The sequence below is a fragment of the Canis lupus genome, chromosome 24, assembly GCF_003254725.2.
Source record: "Canis lupus dingo isolate Sandy chromosome 24, ASM325472v2, whole genome shotgun sequence".
In the NCBI taxonomy this organism is placed as follows: domain Eukaryota; kingdom Metazoa; phylum Chordata; class Mammalia; order Carnivora; family Canidae; genus Canis; species Canis lupus.
Genome location: NC_064266.1, coordinates 25507124 through 25534362, shown reverse-complemented (window position 1 = coordinate 25534362; position 27239 = coordinate 25507124). Strand labels below are relative to the sequence as shown.

Sequence of the window (27239 nt, the reverse complement as noted above, 5' to 3'; positions counted from 1 at the left end):
AATACCTTGAAGTAGAAGCTATGCTGTTTATGATGTAGCCTCAGAAGTCATATATTGTTGCCTCTGCTATATTTTATTAGTTATAGGCCATCTCTGGTTTATTTGGATTGGAAGCTGCATGACTGCAAATATCAGGAGTTAAGGATCATTGGGTTGTTTGGATACCATCTTATCTTGGAAGCTGGCTTTCATACTCTCCAATGCTGTGATTCCACAAGTGAAGGCTAATGAGCTTAGCCTTGGTTCATCTCCCCACTTCATTCCCATTCCTAAATCAGAGCTTCATCCTAGCATTAGCCTTCAATTTTTTTTCCCTCTTAATCCGTCCTTCAAACTGTTGTTTCCTGAAGCATAGCATTGACCATGTTATTTATTTATTTATTATTTTTTTATTCTCTTATTTATACTTCAGTAACTAAACTAGGCACTCCTGAAGGGGAAAGACTATTGTATGGATTATCTGTTGCTACAAAAAAATACTGCCACAAACTTACTGACTTAACACACAATGCATGTTTATTATCTGATAGTACCTAGGGGGTTGGGAATCTGGCATGGGTTGGCAGGGTCCTCTGTAAGTCTACAGTGAGGGCATTGGTCAGGACTGTCTTCTCAACTGAGGTTTGATTGGGGAACAGTCCACTTCCAAGCTCACATGGTTGTTGGCAGCAATCAGTTTTTGCAGGTTGTTGGACTGAGGGTGTTAGTTTTTTACTCTTTTGGCTGGAGGCTAACCTCAGTTCCTTGCCACATGGCCTTCTCACAGCATACCAGGTTTGCTTCTTTAGAGCTAGCAAAGGAAAGTGTCTTTCAGGAAGACAGATATTAAAATATTATATAATGTCATCATGTGCAGGTACTTGTGTACATTCCATCATTTGCCATTTTGGTTAAAAGCAAACCATGGGTCCCACTCACACTCAGTGGTAGGGAGGGGGATTATGCAAGAGTGTGAACTGGAGGCAAAGGTTATGAAGGCCACTTTTAAAGTCTGTCTGCCATGACTGTTTGGTGTCCTGTATCTTCAGCATCCTGAGCAGTGCATGACACTAAGTATTTGAATGAATGGACATAGTGTGACTATTATATTTTCAACTTCTAATTTAAGCCTCTTTTCTTTTCTTCCTTCACTTCTGTTTCAGAGTTACTGATTTATTCTCGAGAATCTTCTACTCTCATCTGTCCCCATGGATGAACTCCAGGATGTTCAACTCACAGAGATTAAACCACTTCTAAATGATAAGGTAAAAACTACACTGTTTCACTAAAATATTTATGTCTTCTATGATTAGTTCATTTTCTATATTTTCTGAATAGTAACTAATTCAAAACATTCAACTTCACTTTCTATGGAAGAAATACCTTTTTTTTTTTTTTGGAAGAAATACTTTTAAATATATATATATATTTTAAAGAATTTATTTATTTATAAATAAAGATGGATGAGGTTGGGAGAGACACGGAGAGAGAGGCAGAGAGAGAAGTAGGCTCCATGCAGGGAGCCCGATGTGAGACTCAATCCCAGGACCCCAGGATCACACCCTGAGCCAAAGGCAGACACTCAACTGCTGAGCCCCCCAAGTGTCCCTAAAAATATATTTCTTAACATTCTTTTTGATGTCTGTCCTTCCCTTTTTCTTTCTTCCTACTTGTTTTTTGATGGGCCAAATTCAATCAAGTGATCCTTGAGGTTTGCCTGTTTTACTGATAGAGACATTAAGGGGAAAAAATAGTATGACAGAGTTAGGCAGAAAGTATGAGAGTTAGGTTTGACTTAGAATCCAAGTGTCTTGACTTTCAGTTCTATAAAGAAAAATGAACGTCCATGGCTGGTGATGTACATAGGCTGTAATACTTTCCCTAAAGTTTGTCAAATCTGTGATGTGACCTTTCTGTCAACTTTGAGATTTTCATTGGGATATGTGGATATCCATAATACATCTCATTTTTATGTTAGTGTTAGAGAACAGTGAGCAGCATAGTTTACAGCCACCAGGATTCAGGGAGTAGAGAGTGGTGTAATGATAGGAGTTACCAAAAAGCTAAGAAAGGCTTATCCTTTCAACCCTCTCCCTCCCTATTGAGTAAATGTGCCTGATATTCCCTCTTTTCTACCCTGTGCTTTTGGCTTATTGTCATTCCTCCTATATTAAAATACTCTTGTAGCTTGGTGTGAATGAGCCCATGGCATTCTTCCTGGGGAAAGTATTGATAAAAAGCAAGAGTAAAGATGGATGAGGTTGGGATGGGTGTGCTACACCAGAAGATGCTGTTGCCCTTCTGGGGTTGTTCACTTAATGTGTGTTTATTAATTTGCTATTGAATGCCACCAGTTCCATTTTCATTCCTGCGACTTCATCTCTTTACCTGCATTCCTGCCCTTTTTTTATCTTTCACTAGTTTTTGCATTCCCCCTCATCAGGCTGCACACACTTTTTTTTTAGCCCCCATTTGGTTTCTTCTGGTCTTTTCCTCATGTCTTCAGAAAAACCCTCCCCTTCTTAAATGTCTTTTGGTGCATGTGAAGGGTTGTCCCCAAAATGACATGCCATGAAGGAGGAAGGAAATAAAATCTGCATCTGTAGAGCTTATGTATAGCCACAGAAATGAATAGTTACAGGTGAGAGTAGGCAATTTAGCTTCAAGAAGGTAGAAATCTATCTTAAACCTGGCTGATCATCAGAATCAGCTGGGGAATTGTTTAAAAATACAGACTATTGGGTCTCACTGTAGACCAACTAAATTGGAATGCAAGGGGAGAAGGACAGGACACACCCATACCTTTCTGTGATCAGTGGTCTTCAACTCTGGCTGCTCATAGGAATTATTTGGGGAGATTTAAAAATCACCAGTGATTTTATTTTTATTTTTTGGTAGATATTCTCCAAGATTCTGATGGAGTTGGTCTGGGATGTGGTTGAGCTTTTTAAAAAAAATCCCAAAGTTGACTGATGCCTAAAGTGACTCTGATTAGTCATTGTTGGAAACCTATGCCCTGATGTTTGAGGACTAGGGGACAAATAGGAGGAGGATCCTTCCTGGACCCTGGAAATTCACAGGATCCCTGAGTAGGCATGTTAAAGAACTGCAGGAGATAATCGACCACATATCTCATAAAAAAGACACCCGGAAAATGAAAGATGAATGAATGGGACCATAAAAAAAGCAGTGAATTAACTACTGGGTGGTCCCCCTTTCTTGAGGCCACAGTGATGCCTTGGCTGTGTCCCATGTGTGCCCAAGTGTTATATATGGAATTGTGCACATCCCTTCTCTTTAAACTCATTTATTGAAGCCTTCACCCCCTATGTTACTGTATTGGAGATAGGGCCCTTAGGAGGTGATTAAGGTTAAATGAGGTCATTTAACCATGGAATTGGGACTTGAATCCATTGGAATTGGTGGCCTTGTAAGAGGAAGAGAGATCTCTCTCACACACACTGCCCGCCCCTCCATGTGAGGACACAGCAAGGTGGTAATCATCTGAAAGCCAGGAAGAGAGCTCTCCCCAGAAACCAAACCCTGCTAGAATCTTGATCTTGGACATCCAGCCTCCAGAAATGAGAAAATAAATTTCTCTTGTTTAAGCCCCTCAGGCATCCCAAGCAGTCTAAGACACCAAGCAGTCAATGTCTCACTTCCGAACATCTGTTAGTTCCTTTTTGATGTGCCTGTGCTGTTTCTGTCCACTTCCCACGCTCCCTCTCTCCCTGAGACATGTTCCTATCCCTCACTATTCATGAGAGCTCCCATGCTCCAGCCCAGCTTTATAGAAGAAGATTGGCAAGAGGCCCTCTTTGGATGGTGGCATTCGCAAACATAGAGTTCCACTCCCTATAGTCCCCCTGCCCCAGTACATGAAGGCTTCTATCTTTACCCAGCAAGTGTGTGCTTCTGCATACATTGTGAAAGGTATGATGGTAATGCCCTTCATCAGTTATTTTATTTGATCCCCAAAAGGCCAGTGGTACAGGGAGCACAGATCAGTTTGTTCCCATACTGCTGGTGAGAAGACTAAGGATGAAAAAGGTGAAGTAGCTTACTCAGATTGAGTACCAAAGAATGCTTGCTCTGGGGCAGAATTTTTCAGTCTTGGCACTGTTAATGTTTTGGACTAGATGATTCTTGTGGGGGACCATCGTGCATGTTGTAGGATGTTTAGCAGCATCCTTTTTCTCCATCCAGTAGGTGCCAGCATCTCTTAGTTGTGACAACCAAAAAGTGTCTCAGACATTATCAAGTGTCCCCTGGGGGCAGAGTCTTCCCAGTTGAGAACTATTACTATTGGGGTTAGGCCTCCAGAATAGGAGTAGAAGTCTTGAAGTTTTTTTGTTTGGCAGGAGTTTCTGTGGCCTATTCTGCTATTATTTTAATAAGCACCTCTTATATGCCAGGTGTTTTATCTACTTTCTCTCTCTTAATCAAAAATGTATCCTTTTTTTTTTTTTTTTTTTTTTTTTTAATTCATGAGAGAGACACAGAGAGAGAGGCAGAGACACAGGCAGAGGGAGAAGCAGGCTCCATGCAGGGAGCCTGATGTGGGACCTGATCCCGGGACTCCAGGACCACAAAGGGAGGTGCCCAACCGCTGACCCACCCAGTCATCCCAAAAATGTATGCCTTTGAAGTCATAGTATTATACCTCACTTAGAAGATGAAAATCTAACTGAAAATGACTTGCCTAGTCAAGGTGTGGCAGAGTCAGGACTGAAGCCCAGGTCTGTCCTGTTTTAAAACCTGAGGCTTTTCCACTATGCTGACCCCATCACCTCAGTGACTTGCTCTGTCTCTTTACGGGAAAGTCTAGCGACATACCAGTTCGCTTCATCTTTTTGTCCATTCTCACAGATGCACTCTTAGCCAGAAGATACTGCTGTACTCTTCCAGGCTTCAGGGGAGCCAGAGGACGTCTAGACCCAACCTGTTATGGAGAGATTTGTCCTGAGATGACTATAAGGAAGCATTCTCAAAATAGCTTTAACTGAGGCTTATGTTAACTCATCTCTTGTCATTTGTTGGTACTTTTCCCATTTAATTTTAGTGTGCTTGTAATTTTGTCTGTGGCTCAGATTTGTGAAGAAGTGGGTAATTTTGCCATGCTTGTTTTGGCTCCAATAATGAAAAGAAGCAACTGCCAGCACTTATCTTTGTTTTGAGGGGCAGAAATTTTCAGGCATATGAACTGATTTTTTAAAAATAGCTTTTAACTATTTTTATTTTTTTTCTTTTAACTATTTTTAGTGCATTTTCACAAATATCTTCCTTAAGTCTCCCAACCTCCTGTGAAATAAGTAGTTAAAGGTATTTTTTACTCCATTTTCCAGATAAGGCTCAGAGAAGTTATATGACTTGTCCAAAATTAGTGTCTAGTAAGGTGATGAAGCCAAGATTAGAACCCATATCTATTGACTTCATCCCAGATCAGTGGTTGAGGGCTCTTTACTCTATCTGCTGCCTCTTGCAGCTGGTCATTTCAACCTTCTCAACCAACAGATCTTGTAACAAGCAGGAGAATTGACCAATTTGTGATTCTTTTCCCTGACGTCAACTACATTAAAATATGTGCCAGAAAAAACTAGCAGAAAAATACAAAAACATTATTGATAGCAGCTATTTGTCAATCGAGAGATGATGAATGATTATAATTTTCTTTATACTTCTCTACAATGAGCATGTACCTTCTTTTTTGTAATTAGGAGACCAGAAAAAAAGGATTTGGTGTGGTATGAAAAATACTAAGCCTAGTGAAAGCCAAAGGGCAGTCTTGAGAAAATAAGTAGAAAGCCACCTTTGGCTTCTATAGAATTAAAGAAATGAGGAGGGGAATAACGGGAAGAATAGAAACAAGTTATTTACCTCTTTTTGGTTGTTAAAGTAGAAAGTGAGATAAACCCTTTTGTAGTTTAAAGTTTTCTGTCTCTTCTGGTGGAAATGTAAGCAGAGGAGAGAGAAAGGAGAAGCTGTGGGTGAGCATTTTTCTAACTTTTGGGACAATAGAGACAGCCAAAGGGGTTCGTGCCAGGTCTTTAAAAAAATTTTTTTTTAAAAAGAGTTACTGACATTTTCACTAAAGAATATTATGTGTCAAGTGCTATATCTACTATGCACTGGAGGGTGGGTGTCCCTTTATGTGCTAAGAATTGTCACATGTTGTCAAAAATGGCCTAGATAGGACTGGAGCAGGAAGTGACTTCCCAAGCAAGTAATGGTGGTTCTGTGACAGAATACTGGCAGGCAGCTATGGGATCAGCAGGAGGTGGTGGAAGAAGCCTTAGCCACAGGATGCCTAAGGAGTTTTTAGTGCAGGGGGTCAATGACGCATGTCGTTAGCCTGATAGTATGTTATTTCAGAGAGGTTACTTTAGAATTGAAATTGTACCTTTTCACAGTCTGCAGATTATTATCTAATTGTTGATAGTTTTATGCAAGTATCTGACCTCTTTATAAATTTATGACACTAAACTGACACTAAATTTATGAAGTGTCAGTTTTTTAATTAGTATTTTTTAAAGATAATAATATAGATGGCATTTTCCTTTTTTAAAGGTTTTATTTATTTATTCATGAGAGACACAGAGAGAGGCAGAGAAGCAGGCTCCATGCAGGGAGCCCGATATGGGACTCGATCCCAGGGACTCCAGGATCATGCTTTGGGCCGAAGGCAGGCACTAAACTGCTGAGCCACCCAGGCATCCCTCTTGCCTTTCTTTATATCTGTTGTTTTCTGTCTTTTGAAACTATATATGCCTCTTGACTAGATCTCATGTTGGTAAACTGCATTTCTCTTTTCCCTAGCAATTACTTATATTTTAAATTCCCCCACCCCCTTCTTTTCATACTTCTCTTCATTCATTGGTCTATTCTTGGTTGCTTCTTGCTTATTCTTCAGGCTTGTATTTGAGAGAATGACTTTTTAATTTACCTTCTTGAGCTGCTTCACTTACTTTCTACATTTGGCTGAGGCTACACCAGGAAATACTCCCTCTTGGTTTGCTTCTACGTACACTTCCCGAATAGCTTATCAGGATTTGTGTCTCTGTATTCTGTGACCAAGATTTTAGTTTCAGTCTAGAGAAATTTTTTTCTAATCTTTCTATATAATCTCTGAAGGAGCCTCCAGGAGCCCTGTAAGATTGAAGCCCTAATATCTGTTTTTACAACATTATATGTTATACCTCAAAAGATTAAGTGAATCTTTAAATCTTATATTACAAAATACCAAGTTACAAACATATTTTTGGTAGTATACCAAATGCTTTTTTCTAGTTTTCTAGCTACAAAAAGGGAGGTACTTGCTCATTATAGAAAAGTATAAAGAAAAATTATAATCATCCATCATCTCTGTTAACAACTGCTGTCATTCATGTTTTGGTATTTTTCTGCTGGTCTTTTTTGGTGCGTAGTTGAGGTCAAAGTGTAAAGACTATTTGTATCCTAATTTATTTTCATTTAATGACCATATCCTACTGAAACCATCTACCCTAGACCATGAGAGGGCCCTTCCCATTGCTTCTCACAGTCTTACTAGAACTTAAACTTCTAACTAGAAATTAGGCAGTGACTTTCCTAAAAGAGCTCTCAGGTACTTTGTGGGGCTAGTAGGAGCCATGGGACACTATGATCCTTTTGCCAATGGCAGCATTCTTTGGAGATGTGCTACCCAGTCCTATCTGCGTGGTGTCTTAGTTGTCTTTCCATGCTGTGACTGCATCATACTTTATTTTGTGAACCTGGTTTCATGCCAGGAATAATACTTCAGACTAGCTGTCTCTACCACTCTCTTTCCTGTTCTCAGTACCATCTCCTCTATGATTGCTAATCTGTTGTGACTTTACTGCCACTTTTAGAGAAACGACGGTGTGCTCATCCATAGCTTATTCTTTCAGAATCTTTCTGTTTCTAGATCAGTGCTGTCCAGTAGAAGTTTCTTCCATAATGGAAATGTTCTGTATCTGCATTGTCCAATAATACAGTAGTTACTAGCCAGGTGTGTCTATTGAGCACTTGAATGTGAGTAATATGACTGAGAAACTGGGTTTCTTTTTAAATGAATTTTAATTGACACATGTGGCTTTTGGGTACCATAGTAGATAATGCCACTCTAGATCATCTCAGCTGGTTCTGCAGGTTAGTCTTATGGAGAGAACAGTTTGTATCTTAGGGTGTGTGTGTGTGTGTGTGTGTGTGTGTGTGTGTTTTACACCCTGGGCTATGTTCTTAACCTCTCTGTTCTGTACTGGCTGCAGTGTAGATGGTGGATACAAAACTTACTTACTTACTTTCTTTCTTTCTTTCTTTCTTCTTTCTTTCCTTTTTTTTTTTTTTTTTTTTTTAGAATTTATTTATTTATCCCGGGGGGGTGGGGAGGGGCAGAAGGAAAGGGAGAGAGTCTTACAGTGGACTCCACACTGAGCCCAGAGCCCAACACAGGGCTCAATCTCACAACCCTAAGATCATGACCTGACCCAAAACCAAGAGTCAGCCACCCAACCGATTACACCAATCAGGTGTCCCGATACAGAACTGTTTCTAGGAGGATCTTCTTGAAGGGCTATGGAACTGCTTTCATGTTCCTTTGGGATCAGGTATCTAGATTCTGTCTGGAGGGGCGACTTTTGGGAAGGTGCTTATTAGTAGTAGTTCTCCTGGAAGATACTACATACAGAATGTTATAACACAGTTTCTAAACAATGAAAGGTTTTTTTCCAAGGGGAGAGACTTTTGTTTTATGAAAGATCAAGTCAGAAGGTTTTTTTTCCTTCTAAAACACATCGTTCATTATCCTTTATATATACTCTTAGATTATACTTTTTGCAACTCTGGCATCTGAAATGCTACAAAAATGCCTCTGAGTCATTGCCATTGATTTTTTTTTTTTCAGTCAAACATTACTATGATATAATCTATTTTAAGAAGCTTGGTGAATTCTTCTTGGATCTTTTGCCTATGTTCTACTTTTTAAATGACTCAATGACTTGTCCTTTGTCCTATCAGCAATTTCATAGGATGCAAGAGATATGCCAGTGTATTTGGTTTTGTCTGTCTCCCTCAGTGACGTTGCCTTTTTCTCTTGTTAAATTTACAAGTCTTCCATTCCTGATCCATTTAGATCTTTGTTCTCTTCTTGATCCTTTCTTTAATTCCTGGTTCTGGGCTCTCTAGCTCCTGCCCTCCTTTGCTCCTCTCAGGGTTGAACTTCAACCCTGTTTTTTTCCAGCTACTTCCTTTGTGGTTATTCTAAGACTCTGATCCATGTTTTACCCTATTCCCACAAGTTCTCATTGCTCTCTTTAGGTAGGGAAGCAGGAAGTTACAAACTTTACTGGGTAACTGGTCTCCTTTCCTTTATCTTCACATGAAGCCTGTCAAAGTGTAATCTTATCTTTTATTAACTACCATATGTTAGGAGCCCACCCTGCCTCTGAAGTCTTTTGATGAGACATTTTAGTTTTATTATAACCAAGAGCTGCACGTGCACTGCTTGCACTGTGAACTGAATTTGCTGCACGTTTGGGGAAGCCACATGGGGAAACTGACTGTGTTTTCTGCCTTCTGTTGACAGACTGGTACACGAAACTTCCAGGACTTTGACTGTCAGGTAAGGACTGTACAAGCACCAAGGGGGGCTATGTACAGGATCTCTGCAGTGCTTCCCTCCCTATCCTGGTGGCCTGTAGAAGTGGATCTCTCTTCATAGCTAATCATAACTCCTTCATGTTCTTTTGATCATTGGATCAAGTTTGTTTAAAATGATTTGCTGTTGTATTCAAAAACTGCCTGCCAGGTGCCTGCTTTATGGTTGTAGGTTACTGGGTTGAACTGTCACTTTGTGATTAAGATCTTCCCTCAAATGATACTGGAAACCTCAGTCACAGATGTTAAATGGAGGGTTGTCACCTCACTGTGGAAAAGGGGCGGGGACAGTTTGAGGGGAGACTTATCAACAAATCTTTTTTTTTTTTTTTTTTTTTTTTTTTTTTTTTTAGTTTTATTTATTTAAGTAATCTCTACACCCATCATGGGGCTCAAACTCATGACCCCAAGATCAAGAGTCTCATGTTCCTTTGACCAAGCCAGCCAGGCGTCCAAAAAAAACTTTTTCTAAAAGAAAAAGACAAATTAACTAAGGATTATTAATACAAAATGCAGATTTCTTTTGGCTTTATGCTTGGAGGTTCAAAATTCAGCTTGACTTAGTATTTAATTAAGTAATATTGTTCTTCCTAGTTGCTTATGTCTGCCTCTCTGTTGCCAATTTCAAAATCAATAAAATAACATCTGTCCATCTATCTACTTTATCCATTGATTGGCCCTGAAAGAAATGGAAGGAAGGAATGAATACATGGAAATGAGAATCTTATAAGGCCATGACTTATAAGTAGGCCTGACTGTCCTACTTTGAGGATGGATCATAGTAGTGGCTATTAGAAGCAACATGAAGTAGACTCAGAAAGTACTAGGCAGGGAAGGAAGGTTGGAAAACCAACTTCCTTGCTTCCAGGATTCAACCAACCTGTACACGCATAGGCAAATAGTTGTTTTTTTATTTTATTTTAAAGATTTTATTTATCAGCACGATCATGAGCAGGAGGAGGAGCAGAGGGAGAGGGAGAAGTAGACTCCTCACTGAACAGGGAGCCTGACACGGGGTTTGATCCCAGAACCCTGGGATCCTGACCCCAGCTGAAGGCAGAACTCAACTGATCGGGGCACCCACAGGCAAATAGTTATTTTTAGATATTCATTTTTATATTAAGTACAGTAGAGTCTCTCTATAGTATTAGCATTAAAAGGAAGAACTAATATCAGTCTTACAAGCAAACCAGTTATATCATAATTGTATTGGATACCTACAATAGTTAATAAACATACATCATCTCCACTTCTTGGAGCACTATCACAAGGTGATTTTTTTTTTAATTTTTTTTTAAGATTTTATTTACTCATGAGAGACATAGAGAGAGGCAGAGACGTAGAGGGAGAAGCAGGCTCCCCACAAGGAGCCTGATGCTAGACTTGATCCCAGGACCCTGGGATCATGACGTGAGCCAAAGGCAGACACTCAACCACTGAGCTACCCAGGTGCCCATAAGGTGATTTTTATTATCTTTATTTTACAGATGAAGAAATTGAGAATCAGGTTTCATAACTTGCCATTGTGTAGAATTGCAGTTGCAAAACCCCACTCTTCTGGATCCATTGCCTATCCTTTCCAACCTAGAAATATCTAGAGCTGAGATATTGTAAAGAGTTGAGTTGTTCTTAAAGCTGAAGTTCTTTGGGCAGCCTGGGTGGCTCAACAGTTTAGCGCTGCCTTCAGCCCACGGTGTGATCCTGGAGACCCGGGATTGAGTCCCACGTTGGGCTCCCTGCATGGAGCCTGCTTCTCCCTCTGCCTGTGTCTCTGCCTCTCTCTCTCTCTCTCTCTCTCTCTCTCATGAATAAATAAAATCTTAAAAAAAAAAAGCTCAAGTTCTTTAACAGAACAGATGTAATTTATTTTGTTACATCATAGCATTGTTACAGACTTCTGAATCCCAATGTGAAACACCTCTTGATGCGACTATTTGGTACTTTATAGATGCAAGAGAATCAACCTAGTACTGTTAAAGAATCTCTTGCTATAGGTCCATTACTCAAAAAGTAAGTCATTTTTTAGATAAGTGGTGGCAGTCAAGTTTGGGTTTGTCTTTAATTTGCTCTAACTTCATTTATGGTTTAGATCTAGGTTGAACCAGTTGAATTTGACTGTTAATATCTAATGTAATTTACCTGTTGAATTTGACTGTTAATATCTAATGTAATTTACCTAGAAGGAGATCATTTGAGAGAGTATGACAGTAAAATTCAAGGTGAAGAATTCTAGAAAAAGTGTATGTGTACTTCTACTTAAAAGTATAAAATGTAGAAGCATTGATTTTCACCAAATTGATTATCCTCCTCCTTCCAAAAAGAAAAATTAAATATAAAAAATTACAGGCTCAGGGTGCCTGGTGACTGTCAGTTGGGCAGCCAACTTTTGATTTCAGCTGGGGTTGTGATCTCGGGGTCCTGGGGTCCATTTCTGCATCGGGCTCTGCACTCACTGGGGAGTCTGCTTTGAATTCTCCCTCTCTCTCCCTTTGCCCCTCCCTCTCCCCCCCCATCCCCTCCCACATGGTCTCTCTCTGTCTCTTTGTTTCTCTTTTAAGTAAATAAGTAAATCTTTAAAAAAAAAAATTACATGCTTACTACAAAATAGATAAGAAAAAAACAAAAGGTAAATAAATAAAAATTACTTGCTATTTCACCAGTGTTGATATTTGGTATATATCCTTTATGATTTTTTCACATAAATATTTGGATATAAATGAAATTGAGCTTTAGAAACATAATTATGAATCATTCTATTTTTAATTGAGGCTTAAAAATAGTCTGGCAGGGGCACCTGGTTGGCTTAGTCGGAAGAGCATATGACTCTTGATATCAGGGTCGTGATTTCAAGCCCCACGGTGTGTGTGGAGATTACTTAAATAAATAAATAAATTGGACAAAAAGAGTCTGGCAAAAACTTGGTATTTTTTGTGAAGCCTTAATATAATAACATGTTCTGGCCTTGTGAAATACAAGTTTTAGTTCAATCCTGATACAAATAGAACAGTGGCAAATGTTTGTCACATGTCTGTCACTGGTTTTGAGTATACAGGTTTTTTGTGCTGTAAAGGAGAAAAAAACATAAACTCTTCTTTTTTTCCTCCTTCCGGCACCCACAAATGCACTTCTACCACCATTCCTGTCTCTCTGTTAAAGGCTTATGTGATTTTTGGGAGACTGGGATAGCTGGGTCAGGAGTCTAGCAACAGGTTGATAGAAGGCCCAAGAGCTAGAAACAGTGATATGAGAAGTCTAGAATGGCCTGGTTTGCCTGAAGGTGTCCCAGAAACTTGGGCATTCTTAGGAGACAAAAGGGAACATATTTAAAGCCAGCATTGTCACTAAATGGAAAAGCATTCAGCATTGGCATTGGTGTTCCCCTTTAGCATAACTGTGGCACCAGATTACTTGAAGCCATTTAATCAAGGCTTCCTTCTGATCTCTGTCTTGGCCTCAGAAAAATCTTTGAGGCATATTTGATGATGTCCCTGGGAAGTTATCTTCGTGTCCTCAACTAAGCTCACAACTTCAGTCTAAGCCACCTTTTCCCTCTATTTTCTGTACCAATCAACTACATGGTTTTTCTCTCCCCCTAATAATTGAAACTGTAATTAGGAGTTTACCATTTGTCAGGGTTGCCTGGCTGGCTCAGTCTGTGGGACATGTGACTCTTGATATTGGGGCTGTAAGTTTGAGCCCACATTGGATATAGAGATGACTTAAAAATAAAAATCTTAGGGATCCCTGGGTGGCGCAGCGGTTTAGCGCCTGCCTTTGGCCCAGGGCGCGATCCTGGAGACCCGGGATCGGATCCCACTGTCGGGCTCCCAGTGCATGGAGCCTGCTTCTCCCTCTGCCTGTATCTCTGCCTCTCTCTGTCTCTCTCTATCTCTCTGTGTGACTATCATAAATAAATTAAAAAAATAAAATAAAATAAAAAATAAAAATAAAAATAAAAAATCTTAGAAAATAAAAAAAAATTTATATATCATCAGAAATGAGTTTAGAAAATTCAGAAAAGTGGGCAGCCCGGGTGGCTCAGCGGTTTAGCGCCGCCTTCGGCCCAGGGCCTGATCCTGGAGACCTGGGATCGAGTCCCACGTCTGGCTCCCTGCATGGAGCCTGCTTCTCCCTCTGTCTGTGTCTGCCTCTCTCTGTGTCTCTCATGAATAAATAAATAAAGTCTTTAAAAAAAAAAAAAAAAAAAACGAAAATTCAGAAAAGTAAAAAAATAAAAGTTGATCCTACCTAAAGATAACCATATTTTATTTTATTTCTTTCCAGTTTTACTTTTATGTCTGGTTATTGAAAGAGTACCTGCTCATAGTTGAAAATTTGGAAAACATAAAGAATTAAAAAGAACTAGGAAAAATTCATAATCATATAATTCAGGGACAACTATGTTGATGTTTAGTGTTGAGATAGATTTGCATATATATATGTAATTTTTATAAGAGTAATTATGTGGTTGTCAAACAGGATGTACAATTTTGTGCCCCTCCCCTTTTTAAAGATTTATTTATTTTAGAGAGAGTGAGATCATGAGCACACAGGGAGAGGGAGAAGCAGACTCTCTGCTGAGCAGAGAGCTGGACTTGGGGCTCTATCCCAGGACCCTGGGATCATGACCTGAGCCGCATACAGACGTTTAACTGACTGAACCACCCAGCCGCTCCTGTGTCTCCTTTTCTAACTTAATATTAGAACCCAATTTCAGGGACGCCTGGGTGGCTCAGCGGTTGAGTGTCTGCCTTTGGCTCAGGTCATGATCCCAGATCCCGGGATCGAGTCCCACGTTGGGTTCCCTGCATGGAGCCTGCTTCTCCCTCTGCCTGTGTCTCTGCCTCTCTCTCTGTGTGTCTCTCATGAATAAATAAATAAAATCTTTTTAAAAAAATTTCATTTCTTTAGCATTTTATTTTTTTCTATATCATTTTAAAACACTCATAAAATTTCTGATGGATGCCTATTATTTCCTCATCTGGAAATACCATGACTTAACCATTGCATTATTCTTGGAAATTAGATCACTTATAATATGTTCAGTTCACTGAACATTTTCATGCATATATTTTATGCACTTCAAAGTATTTCCTTAGATGGATTCTTGAAGTGAGCATGTTTAGGGCTCTTGGCATGTCTTATCAAATTGTCTTTCACTTCGACCAGGGGGGTACTCAATAAATATTAATGGAGAGTGAAAAGCTGATGTCTGCCAGGATATATCATTCTCGTAGAAGAGGTTAATAATACAGTGAACTCATAAGAATGGAGTTCTTCTCCTAGAATAATCCAAGCATGTCCAAGGGCTGAGTAATTTCATGCTAGCTATTTAATTGCAGTAGCTATTTAGAGAACTGATTTATAGGACCCAACTGTGAGGATTGGTATTCAGCACTGCGTTTCAAATGTATATATGTGACTGCCTCTTCTAAACAGGTTTAAACAGCTTTAAACTTTCTTTTTGGAAAGTTAAAAATTCCTTAAGTTTTTATTCCTGATACTGCTACTACAACTTACTAGGCGATATACCTGATGTCATGAAAAGAAAAAGGAAAGGCTACAACAGATAAAAAGACCTCAGGAATGTACATCTAATTCGTACCACATTGCGTTAATCATTAAACAGCTTTAAACTCCTGCAGATCACTTGGTGAATGGGTATTGTTACCAAATGAGAATTAAGGGGAATAAATATCCTGAGTATTCTTTCCACTGAAAAGAGGTGTTTGGAGAGAGCTGGGATTCAGTTAGCTGCTACATTCTGTGTTAGAAAGTTTGACCAGCTCCATGCTCTTCCTGGCCTTGAAGGATGTGAATGTGGCCCCAGTCTACCTTTCAGCCTCCTGTCTCTCTGCTTCCTTTATGTACACTCCCCACCCTCAGGAAAACTGGAATTATTGCTGGCCTATCCCACTTCTGCCTCATGCTTTTCCTTTCTGGTAGCCTTTGTTCACAGTTCCTCCCCCTTGAGATGCCCCACCTTTTTTGGTTTGATTTCATTCATCATAGTTGTATGTGGGCATGGGCAAGGGGGAGGTTGATTTTAGTAAATTCTAAGGATGTAGGTGATTTTATTCTCATTGGGAGGAAAAAAGGAATCTTATGGGAAAAACGAAGATTGTTTTTTATCAGCACCCCATTCTCATTTCCCTTTTCCCCTGTCACTGGAAGGTTTTATTTCCTTGACGAGCTCTGTCGTATCATGGGCATGATTGCTGCCAACTCCCCAAATCGACATTCTTCAGCTTAGCAGCCTCATTACTTAAGAGAAGATCTTTACCTGTAATTCTAGGGAAAAATCCAGGGGTAGATTCTTGTTGGCTTAGTATGGGTCACGTGTACATTTTTGGGCCACTCACTGTGGTCAGAGGGTAGGGTGTTTGAATTGGTCAGACATGCACCCCCTCCTACCTGGGTTCTCCTACTTAAGAGACTTGGTGTTCTGGGATGTTGCATGTGGGTTAAATAACCATTTACTCTTTTTTTCCTCATTGTTAACTAAAGCTATGTGAGGAAGATATTGGAGTTGGCTTTAAAGGAAGAAAAGATAGATTTTATGTGTTGATAAATTATAAAAGAGGCTTTCAGATAAAGAGCCTAATTTGTGAGAAGGCCGAGAGTTGTAGGTGGTTGAAAAGTAACAGGAGAAACAGTCTGCAAGGGTGTTGACTGAAATAGGCTGAAAGAGGTAAGAGGTAGGAGGGAGAGAGCTGAAACTAGAGTCAGGGAAAGGTGTCATGGAACTTTAAAAAGGAAAAGGTGATCTTTTGATAGGCCTAAGACGGAGTATTCCTGGAGGCAGATTTTTTTACTCTGGGAGTAAATGAGGTTATGCAAATGAACCTTAAACCACTATACAGAGGTAAGGTAGTAGAGGTATTATATCAGTAATTCCTGTGTAATAACAAAAACTATACCCAAGGCTCATAAGTAGCCTGCTTATTAGAAACAGTAAAATTTCATGCTAACAAAAATGTTGACATTTCCAAGGGTGGTGTTCTACAACGATTTCAGACTGACCAGGACATGAGTGATCAAAAATTAACTTGAGTTCAGAGAGGTAAGACAAGTCAGATTGTGTAATTCTGATAACAGCACATTTATGTAAGGAAAGAGGACTCCAAAAAAGGTGAAATTTTATTATAAAATAATGTCAGGGTGCCAGGGGAGTGCAGTTATTTAAACGCCTGACTCCTGGTTTTTGTCTTAGGTCATAATCTCAGGGGCTTGAGATCAAGCCTCGAATCAGGCCCAGTGCTCATCGAGGAGTCTGCTCAGTATTCTCTCTATCCCTGTCCCTCTACCCCTCCACTCCTCTCTCTCAAATAAATCTTAAAAAATATAATAATGGCAATATCCTAAACTCTTAAATTCTTTTTTTTTTTAATTTTATTTATTCATTCATGAGATACAGAGAGAGAGGGAGAGAGAGGCAGAGGGAGAAGCAGACTCCATGCAGGGAGCCCGATGTGGGACTTGATCCCGGGACTCCAGGATCACGCCCTGGGCCGAAGGCAGGCGCTAAACCGCTGGGCCACCACCCAGGGATCCCCAAATTAAATTATTTTTTAAAAAAGTTTTTAACTCCAGTTAGTTAACGCAGTGTTATATTAATTGTAGGTGACATTAAAGTAATTCAATTCCATACATCATTGAGTGCTCGTTACAAGTGTACTCCTTAATCCCTATAATATGTCTAATCCATTTCCTACCCCACCCCCCACCCCATAAACTCTTACATTCTTTAAAAGGCTATTTTATTTTATTTTATTTTATTTATTTTATTTTATTTTTATTTTTTAGGCTCTTTGATTCTAAAGTTACATCTTTGATTAAGAGAAAGATGTAGTCCAAGGCGAAGAGGGGGAAAATATGATTTCAAGTCATTTTATAGCCTGGAGAATAAAGGGATTGTATTCAAGAATATGTAGCCTTGGAGATGGTAAATAATAAGAGTTCTGAGATCTATGAGCAGAGCCTTTTAGACACTACTTGGGGTTTGCCCCTTGAGCATAAGCTCTCATTGTGTAATCATACTATATAGAATGCTGGGGTGAAAGGTGGGGTAATTGGAAAAACAGCCTGTGAAACAGATGATCATTGACTAAAACAGAAAGGTGGCAGCAGCATCACCCCTGCAATTGCCCAACCATTGCCAGGGTCCCTCCACATTCATCTCCAGATGGAGACTTGTTCCAGTTCTTCACATACAGAGTCACAAGGGCTATATTTACGAGTCCACGTGGAGGTGAGTGTCTCCTTTGTTTTCATATTTTTAATTATACTAAGAACATTTACATTCACGTAATTTGAAAATGAAGAGAAACTATATGAGACACTGACAGACAAGTGCTGCTCCAAATAGGGCAAACAATTGACAAATAGGGTGGAGGACTCTTGGCCCATGAATACTTTGGTCATTACACAATTTTAGGGGCTTGTAATGGGGATGTAGGGGCTGAGATCTCCCTAAAAAGTTGAAATCTATTAGGGGTCCATTTTTAACTGAATTTTTCAGATTATGAGATGATGACAGAGTATTTTGCCTTGTTCCCTCATCTACTTATACAGTGGTTTTGGGGGAGGGAGTTGTTATGCTTTTTTTGTTGTTATTTTTGTTTGTTTGCTTTACCCCATTTGTTATGTCTCCCTTTTCATCATCCTTCTGAACTTCCCTGACAGTTCACTATCCCCCACCCTACTCCATTGCCCTACATGCTTTTTTCATCTATTATCTGGCCTTAGGAGTTCCTGCTAGCCTTAGGGCCAAGCATCGACTGAACTTTCCCTCTATCTTCAGTAGCACAGCTGAGGCCACGCTGGAGTATTTTAGCAAAACTCTACTGAAAGTTCGTATATGATGGAAGGAAGGCTCCAGCAACCTGATTATGAAGGTGACAAATCGTTGCACATTCTCTTCAACTTGGATTCTCTTGTAGTCACCCATCTGGCAGAAGCCAGCTTCTCAATCTCTTTATTCCTTCTCTCTAAAGAAGTAAAACATGGGAAGGGGTAGGTGGGTAGTAAAATATGAGAGAAATCAAAGCCTCCTTGAGTTCCTTTTCTGAATATATCACCTCCCAAAAGGAAACAAAATCTTAAAGTTAGTGTGCATTACTTCCCCAAGTTTTTGTATTTTAAATGTATGTATGTAAACATACAATCTATATAGTGTTGTTTTTATAAAAATCTGCATTAAGTGGTAATATATATCCTTCTGCATTTCTACTTAGTATTATGCTTTCAGGATATTCCATGTACTAATGCTTCTAGTTCTAATTCATTCATTTTAATCTATTTCACTATATGAATAGATCATGATTTATCAGTTTTCCTACTGATGAATATTTTAGGCTATTTCCAATTTTTTTGACTTTTTTTTTTAATTTTTATTTATTTATGATAGTCACACAGAGAGAGAGAGAGAGAGAGAGAGAGAGGCAGAGACACAGGCAGAGGGAGAAGCAGGCTCCATGCACCGGGAGCCCGACATGGGATTCGATCCTGGGTCTCCAGGATCGTGCCCTGGGCCAAAGGCAGGCGCCAAACCGCTGCGCCACCCAGGGATCCCTGACATTATAAATAAGGATACCAAGTACACTTCTGTGTATATCTTTTTGTGTGTTTAAGAATTTCTTCAGCTTACACCTAAAAGTAAATCTGCTGGATACTTCTTAACAAGACATTACAAAATTGTTCTCCAGAGTAGTTACTCTAGTTTGCATGCCTGCCAACAGTGTATGAGAGTTCTTATTTCTTTGTGCCTCAGTCAACACTTGATGTTATCTGACTTTAAAGATTTTGCCATTCTGATGTATGTGAAATAGCATCTCATTAAATTTAATTTGCATTTTCCTGACTACTGATAGAGTTAATGACTTTCTTCTCAATATTCTATCAGTTTCCTATTTCTTTCATAGCACTTAGTGTGTTCATTGCCTGCCTTCCTATCTAGAACATAATCTCTGTGAGAACAGGGATCACATCTCTTCTGTTCACCGTTTTATCCTCAAACCTCAATCCAGGGCCTGGTAGTAGGGATTTAATAAGTAGTTGTTTAATGAAGGAACCTGCTAGTGGGAAGGGTGGAGGGGGATGGGTTCCTTGGTAAGTTTGCTGTTACTGTAAGAGAAATGCTTATACAGTAACTGGAATTTACTTCTTTATATCCCCCCATCCAAACCCTATATTTTATTTCATAGCATTTGAAGTATCTGATTCTTTTCCTTCATTTCTTATATCCCGTTTTCAAGCCTTTCGAATAGACTTGAATAGAAGGCAGCAGAAATAATCACATAAATAGTCACTTATGGTTTGATCTGATAGAGATTATCTGCTCCAGCCTGGAGCTTATTACTTGAAACACACTGATATTGAATTAGCCTATGATTATTTTGCACCGCACATCAGAGAAGAGACCAAAGTTCTGATGAGGTTCATTATTAGATAGGAAATTAAGTTGGAAGCCCTTTGCCTGTGTTGGGATTCTTATTGACAGAATTAATCTTATCTACTATAAGACTCTCTGAGATAAACAAGGACTTCATCAGCAAAAATTCACTAGGTGAGACATGATGATTTTTTATTTTTGAGAAATATGGACATTGACGAGGACTAGAATAAATCTCAGTGACTTTTCTACAATTCCTCTCTTTTCTACCCAGTCACTCTTAGTGCTGGTCCCAGCAGCTCCAGTTGCATCTTGTTCCAACTTTATTTAGTTCCTGAACTCTGTTCTGACTACATCTTAAACTACTTATTGCCTTGATTAGGATTCTTTGGGGATGCAGAGAATAAGCCCGCTCAAGATAGTTTAAACCAGATGCAATCCAAGGATGTCTCAGAAATTAAGAACACAAACAGCTAGAACCAAGAATTAGAGCAGTGGAAATGTCTACTAAAATCTTCCAAGTAGGGCACCTGAGTGGCTCAGTTGGTTAAGGTCCAACTCTTGATCTCAACTCAGGTCTTGATCTCAGGGTTGTGAATTCAAGCCCCCTCTATGCCCAGTGTGGACCCTATTTAAAAATGTAAATAAAATAAAAGCTCCCAAGTTTGCTTCTTTTTTCAAGAGAAGAACAAGCCAAGGATAAAATCTGAGTTCCAATTACAAATTCTCAGGGAAGAATGCATACTCAGCATGGACTAGATGCCCATCTGCCTCCAGTAAGTCATGACCACAAGGTTACATTCTACAAACCTGGCAGCCAAGAGCTACTCCTGTAATGTATGGATGACATAGGAGGGCAGCTGTCAGAAGGGAAAAGATCTTAGGCAGAGGCACCTTTAAGTGTCAACTCAATTTTATCAGTTGCTAAACATGAGTTTAGAGTCTCTAAAACCTTAGCAACTCCTTCATATCTTCTGCTTCCTCGACTTCTTTCCTCTAAGACTTCTCTGACTCCTTACCCAGCTTGCTCATCTTTTCATAGCCACTTGCAACTGTATCCTTAACAGATCCCTGACTTCCCTCATTTAAGATAGTAAACTTTGTGGATGAGAATGTATATTTTTTTCCCTTGTTTGTTTATCTGGAAGGAATTAGAAAATGGGAATATTCTGTATAGTATAACATCTCTCTGGTATGCTGATAGTCCAATGATGTGTCCCGCCCCAGCAAGTAGGAAATAGCAGTAAATAAGTATTGTGGAACTTTAGCCACCTGGGAAGTCCATTCTGCCTTTCCTGAGACCATATATTCTCTTGTTTCAGGAACATGACATAGAAACAACACACGGTGTGGTCCACGTTACCATCAGAGGCCTACCAAAGGGAAACAGACCAGTTATTCTGACATACCATGACATTGGCCTCAATCGTATGTATTTGATTTTATACCTTTCCTTTTTATTTTAATACTTGATCTTTGTGTATTTATTTTTAAAAAGAAGAAATCCCAGTATTCTAACAGAGCGCAGGTTTTTTCCTCTTTATCTTAACTCCTTCCTTGTTGCTACATGTATTAATGGCAGGATTAAAGAGTAGAACTGAAATCAGTTGTTTAAATCTGTACTTCTTTGTTTTTTTTTTTTTTTTTTTCTTTCATATTTCAGGTTAGAAAACCCAAAGTTTGAACTTCTTTGTTGTGAGCTCTTCAGTGAATTAGTAAAAGTATTCTTGCTATGGCCTGTCATCAGTGATTTTAAATGGACTTTTCTAGATGGTTGTTTAAGATTCTAGCCCTAGCCACAGGATCAGGTCCTGTACTTGTGTTTGTCCCATGCTTCTCTAGCTTTCAAAGTGGCCTGTGTTTGAGGCTACAGTCTAGTGCTGGAGCTTTTGTAGCCTTTCACCTGAGAAGTGATTTAAACAGTTATATTTAATAGGGTAGAAATTGAAGCAGCAGCCCCTTTCTATACCCCAACAATTTTGCCAAGAGACAGTCTTCCACATGGTGAATGTAAACAGCCCAGGATATTTACTCTAGCCAGGTTCTTAGAATATAGTCAGTGTCTCTGTGTCAGATGGGGGAATAAGGTACATGAGAAATGTAGCATTATGAGTTCAAGATCATTTTGTACAATACCAGGATTGATTCCCATTTTGTAGACATTGTGTAGAATTGAGAATGCATTGTCATTTTCAGGTCATTGAGATGTCTGGTATTCAGCCTTTAGGGCAGCTTGAATTACATTGTTCAGACACCTCATTTTAGTGGAACAGTGAGTGATTAAAAGGGAGTGAAAGGAGGAAAGGGGGGAATGAAAGAGGATGATGTTATGGAATTAATTGAGTCAGGGAACACGAGAGAAATGGAGAGGACTTTTACTTTTACGTATAGTCTGTTGAAAACTGGGGAGAACCTGTGACTTACAAGTATTTTTACTCTTGCAGATAAATCCTGTTTCAATGCATTCTTTAACTTTGAAGATATGCAAGAGATCACCCAGCACTTTGCTGTCTGTCACGTGGATGCCCCAGGCCAGCAGGAAGGTGCACCCTCTTTCCCAACCGGGTAAGGCCACAAGCAAGATCTTCTGGAAGGCATGCATTCAGAAAAGCAAACGATTGAGCTCCAGTGGGAGAAATAGCATTGATTTTAACATAGCCTAGGGGTTATACTTACCAACCAACTGTTCTCCTAGTTCCCTCCTTGATCTGAGAGGACTATTATATACAGTCTGGTGAGGAAGACTGCATGTTTTCTCATATCCAGGAATGGTTCTCCATAGACAGGAGTTTGTCTCCCTGTAATTGCAAGGCTTAAGTATCTGAAACACCCACCTCTCACTGTTTTTTCTGTCCATTCTTCATCTTTTTAAAAATATGTCATTTCTGTCCTTCCCTGAAACTTCCAACTACCTAGGCCCAAACTTCAATCCCTCTGAGCTTCCTGGGATCACCTCCCCAACCTTACCTCCCAATCTGGTCACAGGAATTTGAATATCTTATAACCATTTATCCAGAGAAGCTGCCCTTTCAGATAGAGATGCATTTTGACTGGACTTGGAGCTCTTAGCCTCATCTTGCTTTGCATGGTGGAGCCACAGTCTCCATCACTCTTCCCCTGGACATTGTAATTATTGAGATGACCTTAAGAGGAGGAGTGAAAGCATAAGCTGTGGAATGCTGATTTTTCCCCCTTTCCCTTGGCTCCTCTCCAGAGCTGCCTCTGCCAGTGACTGTTGTGAAATAGATCATTGCAGATGATAAGAACTAACACTTATATGGGAGTTTGACAACATTCCTGACACTGCTTTAAATGCCTCGCATTTAGGGATCCCTGGGTGGCGCAGCCGTTTAGCGCCTGCCTGCCTGGAGACCCGGGATCGAATCTCACGTCGCGCTTCCGGTGCATGGAGCCTGCTTCTCCCTCTGCCTATGTCTCTGCCTCTGTGTGTGTGTGTGTGTGTGTGTGTGTGTGTGTGTGACTATCATAAATAAATTTTAAAAATTTAAAAAAAAATAAAAATAAAAAATAAATGCCTCGCATTTATTGACTCATTTAACCCTCACAGACCTATGGGACAGATTTATTATTCCTTTTTACAAGTGAGGATACTGAGGCACAGAAATGCTAAGTAACTTGGCCAAGATTACCTAACAAATAAGTAGCAGAGCTGGAATTTTAACTTAGGCAGTCTGGCTCCAGAAGCCATGTTACTATGTCCAGGCTGTTGTGTCTCTCAGATGCAAATTGGCTAGTGACCAGTGTATATCCAACAAGACTTAGATCCAGTTCCTTTTTTCTGTTCTTTAACAAATGGCTCAAGAACACGCCATTGCTTAAAAAAGTGTTTTAAGCAGAGGCAGGCTGACTTCCCTGTCAGAAGTTAGAATAAATCTTGCCTCATATATAGATTGTCTTAAGATCTCTTTCTATCTTTGATTCTGTAATCTCAGTGGATGCTCCCTTCTTTTCTTGGAATCCTAGTCTGAAATGGTTCCTGGGCTTGTTTGACCATCTTAAGATCCTGTGGTTTATATCTGTACACCAGATTCAAAAGCAGTATTATGCCTGAGTAAAGCAAATCAGTATTCATGATGAGGAGTCCAGAATTTGTGACTAGGTGGGTAGACCCACTAAGGCTTTGTTTAATTTTGTCTTTAGCTGCCTGAACATAAGCCGCAGACCAAGAGCCACTTCTTCAGTTGACTCTTAACTGTTGGAAGTTTACTGAGTTTCAATCCCAGTTAAAGTGATTGTTAGGTATTTGGAAATGCCCTGAAAGAGAGCCATATTACCTGTTCTTTTCAAATGGCTTCCTCCCAGAGTCTGCCCTTTAATATGGAGACACATGGATTCTTCTCCTTTCTTTTTAGCATGGAAATTGTAGAGAGTTGCACAACCATCACAATCATTTCCACACGTCATCTCCTTTCAGTCTTTGATAAAGGAAATGCTTTTATTTAAGAATCCCATACTCTTCTGGCGTTCTAGTGTTTAGGAAATGTGGGTACATTCTAAATCAGGGGGTATCGGGGATCCCTGGGTGGCTCAGCGGTTTAGCGCCTGCCTGATCCTGGAGTCTCCGGATCGAGTCCCACGTCAGGCTCCCTGCATGGAGCCTGCTTCTCCCTCTGCCTGTGTCTCTGCTTCTCTCTCTCTGTATCTCTCATGAATAAATAAATACAATCTTTAAAAATAAATAAATAAATAATAAAATAAAATAAAATAAATCCGGGGGTATCCTTCTGAATTTCAGGTACCAGTACCCTACAATGGATGAGTTAGCTGAAATGCTGCCTCCTGTTCTTACCCACTTAAGGTAGGTTCATTATTCAGTTATTTTACACAGTTTTTGTTGACTTTTTACTGTGTGTCCAATCTAGGGGCTATGATGGTAAGCAGACGGAATAGTCACTGTTCTTATGAAGCTTACATCTTAGTGGAAAGAATAATTAACAACAAATAAGCAAACAAAAAAATCAAAACTGAGGTGCTATAAGAGAAGTCATTGAGGGTGATGTTAGAGGAGGACCAGGTTCACGTAGACATTGCTAGCTGGGCAGCACCCACAGGGCAAGAGGATTCCAGACAGAAGGGATGATATTTCCAGAAGTCCTAGACCAAATAAACAAGTAGGAGAAAGGCGTGGAGTGAAATTTGAGAAATAGGCAGGGACCACATAACATCATCTCACAGATCAGGTAAGAATCTGGGATTTTATTGAAAAGATAAAAATACGTGTGTGTGTGTGTGTGTGTGTGTGTGTGTGTGTATGTATATATATGCATATATCGAAAGAGAGAAGAGTTTTAAGCAGGGGCTTAATATCCAATTCTGTCTCTTTTTTTTAATTTTTAGTTTCAGGTGTAGAATTTAAAAATGAGTTGGATAAGAATGTGCTTTGATTTAATTTTCTTTTAACTTAGTCTTTAAAATGATCACTCTACGTATAAAAGTTGCATTTCAGTAAAGCTTTACATTTTTATTTATTTTATTTTTTTAAATATCTATTTATTTTAGACATGGGGGAGGGGCAGAGGGAGAGTGAGAGAAAATCCAGAAGCAGACTCCCTGGCTGAGCACAGAGCTCAATGCAGGACTCAATTCCATGACTCTGAGATCACTACTTGAGCCAGAACCAAGAGTCAGACACTTAACTGACCATGCCACCCAGGCATCCCAAGCTGTTTACTTTTTTTTTTTTTTAAGATTTTATTTACTTATTCATGAGTGACACAGAGAAAGAGGCAGGGACATAGGCAGAGCGAGAGGCTCCCTATGGGGAGCCCAGTGTGGGACTTGATCCCAGAACCCCAGGATCTCCTGAGCCAAAGGCAGAGGCTCAACCATTGAGCCACCCAGGTGCCCCATTGCTTACATTTTTAAAAAGGATTACTCTAGCTATGGAGAGAATGGGATGGAGAGGAGTAAAAGAGAAAAAGCAAAGAGACCTTTAAACTATTACAGCAGTCAAGTAAGAGGTAATGATAGCCTGAGTACTGGATGCCCTTCCGGTTACAGTGAAGTAGATGGAAATAGGAAGGAAATGTTTTAGTGGTAGACTCTATAGGACTTGCTGCTGGGTTGGACATGGAGGTGATAGGAGAGGGAACTGTTAGAATGACTCCCAGGTTTTAGTCATATTTCATTTAATCCTTAAAGTCAACTTAGAAGTAGATAGTTGTATCCTTTTGTAGATCAGGAACTGAGGCTCAGAAAATTAGAGAACTTGACCAAATTCTAGAATCCAGTAAGCATCAGAGCCAGATTTGAACCCAGTTGTATTTTTCCCATTATGCCATGTCATCTCCAAACGAGTTAACCTCATCAGTGTTGGTTATGTCCCCTTTCATAGTCTGAAAAGCATCATTGGGATTGGAGTTGGAGCTGGAGCTTACATCCTCAGCAGATTTGCAGTAAGTACATAGAGGATTAGTCTTGATACCCTTGAAGCACTGCCTAGGTCACAGTACTACTGCTGTATTAGTGACCAGGTACTACTGTAGGTCTTGTGTCAGTTTTTCTATAGATTCTGTGAACAACAGATGCAAATTTGTATGTAAAGCCCTGTTTTGTACTTAAGAGTGCCTGAAAAATCACAAATGAGGGCAGTACATCATCAGTAAAACATAATTCTTAGAACTTAAGGGAATTTTGTGCAGCCATTAAAATTTTTTAAAAAGAGCCTGTAATGGTATGTGATTCACATATACTATAATGTTAACAAAAACGTTAGAATACAGATTCACATGATTTGTCATAGGCATAGGAAAGGACTGGAAGGAAATATACCAAAATACTAACATGGATTGATGTTGTATGGTTAGATAGTATGAGGTTTTATTTCCTAATTTTTATAATTTCTGTTTATCAGATTTTCTATAGTGAGTATAATCAATGAAATCAGAGGAAAGCAAAGTAAACTAGAGAGTTTTGAGTGTACATAGAAATTTTTCAGCTGCTTCCTGGGTGATAGGACAGCATTCTGGGGCAGAGTGGTATCACCCTTCCTCTGGTCTCTGAAAAAAACATAAGAAGGTCCTTTCGGGAACAAGGACATATGATTGTGAAATTTGCTAGTCTAAGCCTTAGCAGCTCCTTATGCCAAGTGGTTCCAAGGGTACTTTGCCATCAGGGAAGACCATGAACTAAACAACTGTGGAGATACCAAGTGCCTTCCTCTGCTGCAGAAATGTCTTCTCACAGATCTCTG

The 27239-nt window shown here is 39.6% G+C and overlaps 1 protein-coding gene across 12 annotated transcripts in view; it reads left to right on the top strand.

Moving 5' to 3' along the window:
* The window catches only part of NDRG3 (NDRG family member 3), a 74417-nt gene that overhangs the window by 16767 nt on the left and 30411 nt on the right, over positions 1-27239 (top strand). For 6 of the 12 annotated variants that reach the window (XR_003145111.3, XR_007405702.1, XR_007405703.1 and 3 more), the window contains exons 2-7: positions 1143-1244; positions 9563-9598; positions 21349-21454; positions 22471-22591; positions 24783-24845; positions 26382-26442. Coding sequence is in view for 9 of the 12 variants with exons in the window: in XM_025469982.3 (XP_025325767.1) it covers positions 1188-1244; positions 9563-9598; positions 21349-21454; positions 22471-22591; positions 24783-24845; positions 26382-26442 (444 nt within the window). In the remaining 3 variants the exon portion in view is untranslated. Of the gene's footprint in view, positions 1-1142; positions 1245-9562; positions 9599-17599; positions 17885-18381; positions 18531-21348; positions 21455-22470; positions 22592-24782; positions 24846-26381; positions 26443-27239 lie in introns of those variants that run through there. The other 6 variants (XM_025469983.3, XM_025469981.3, XM_025469984.3 and 3 more) reach the window with 5 other exon arrangements.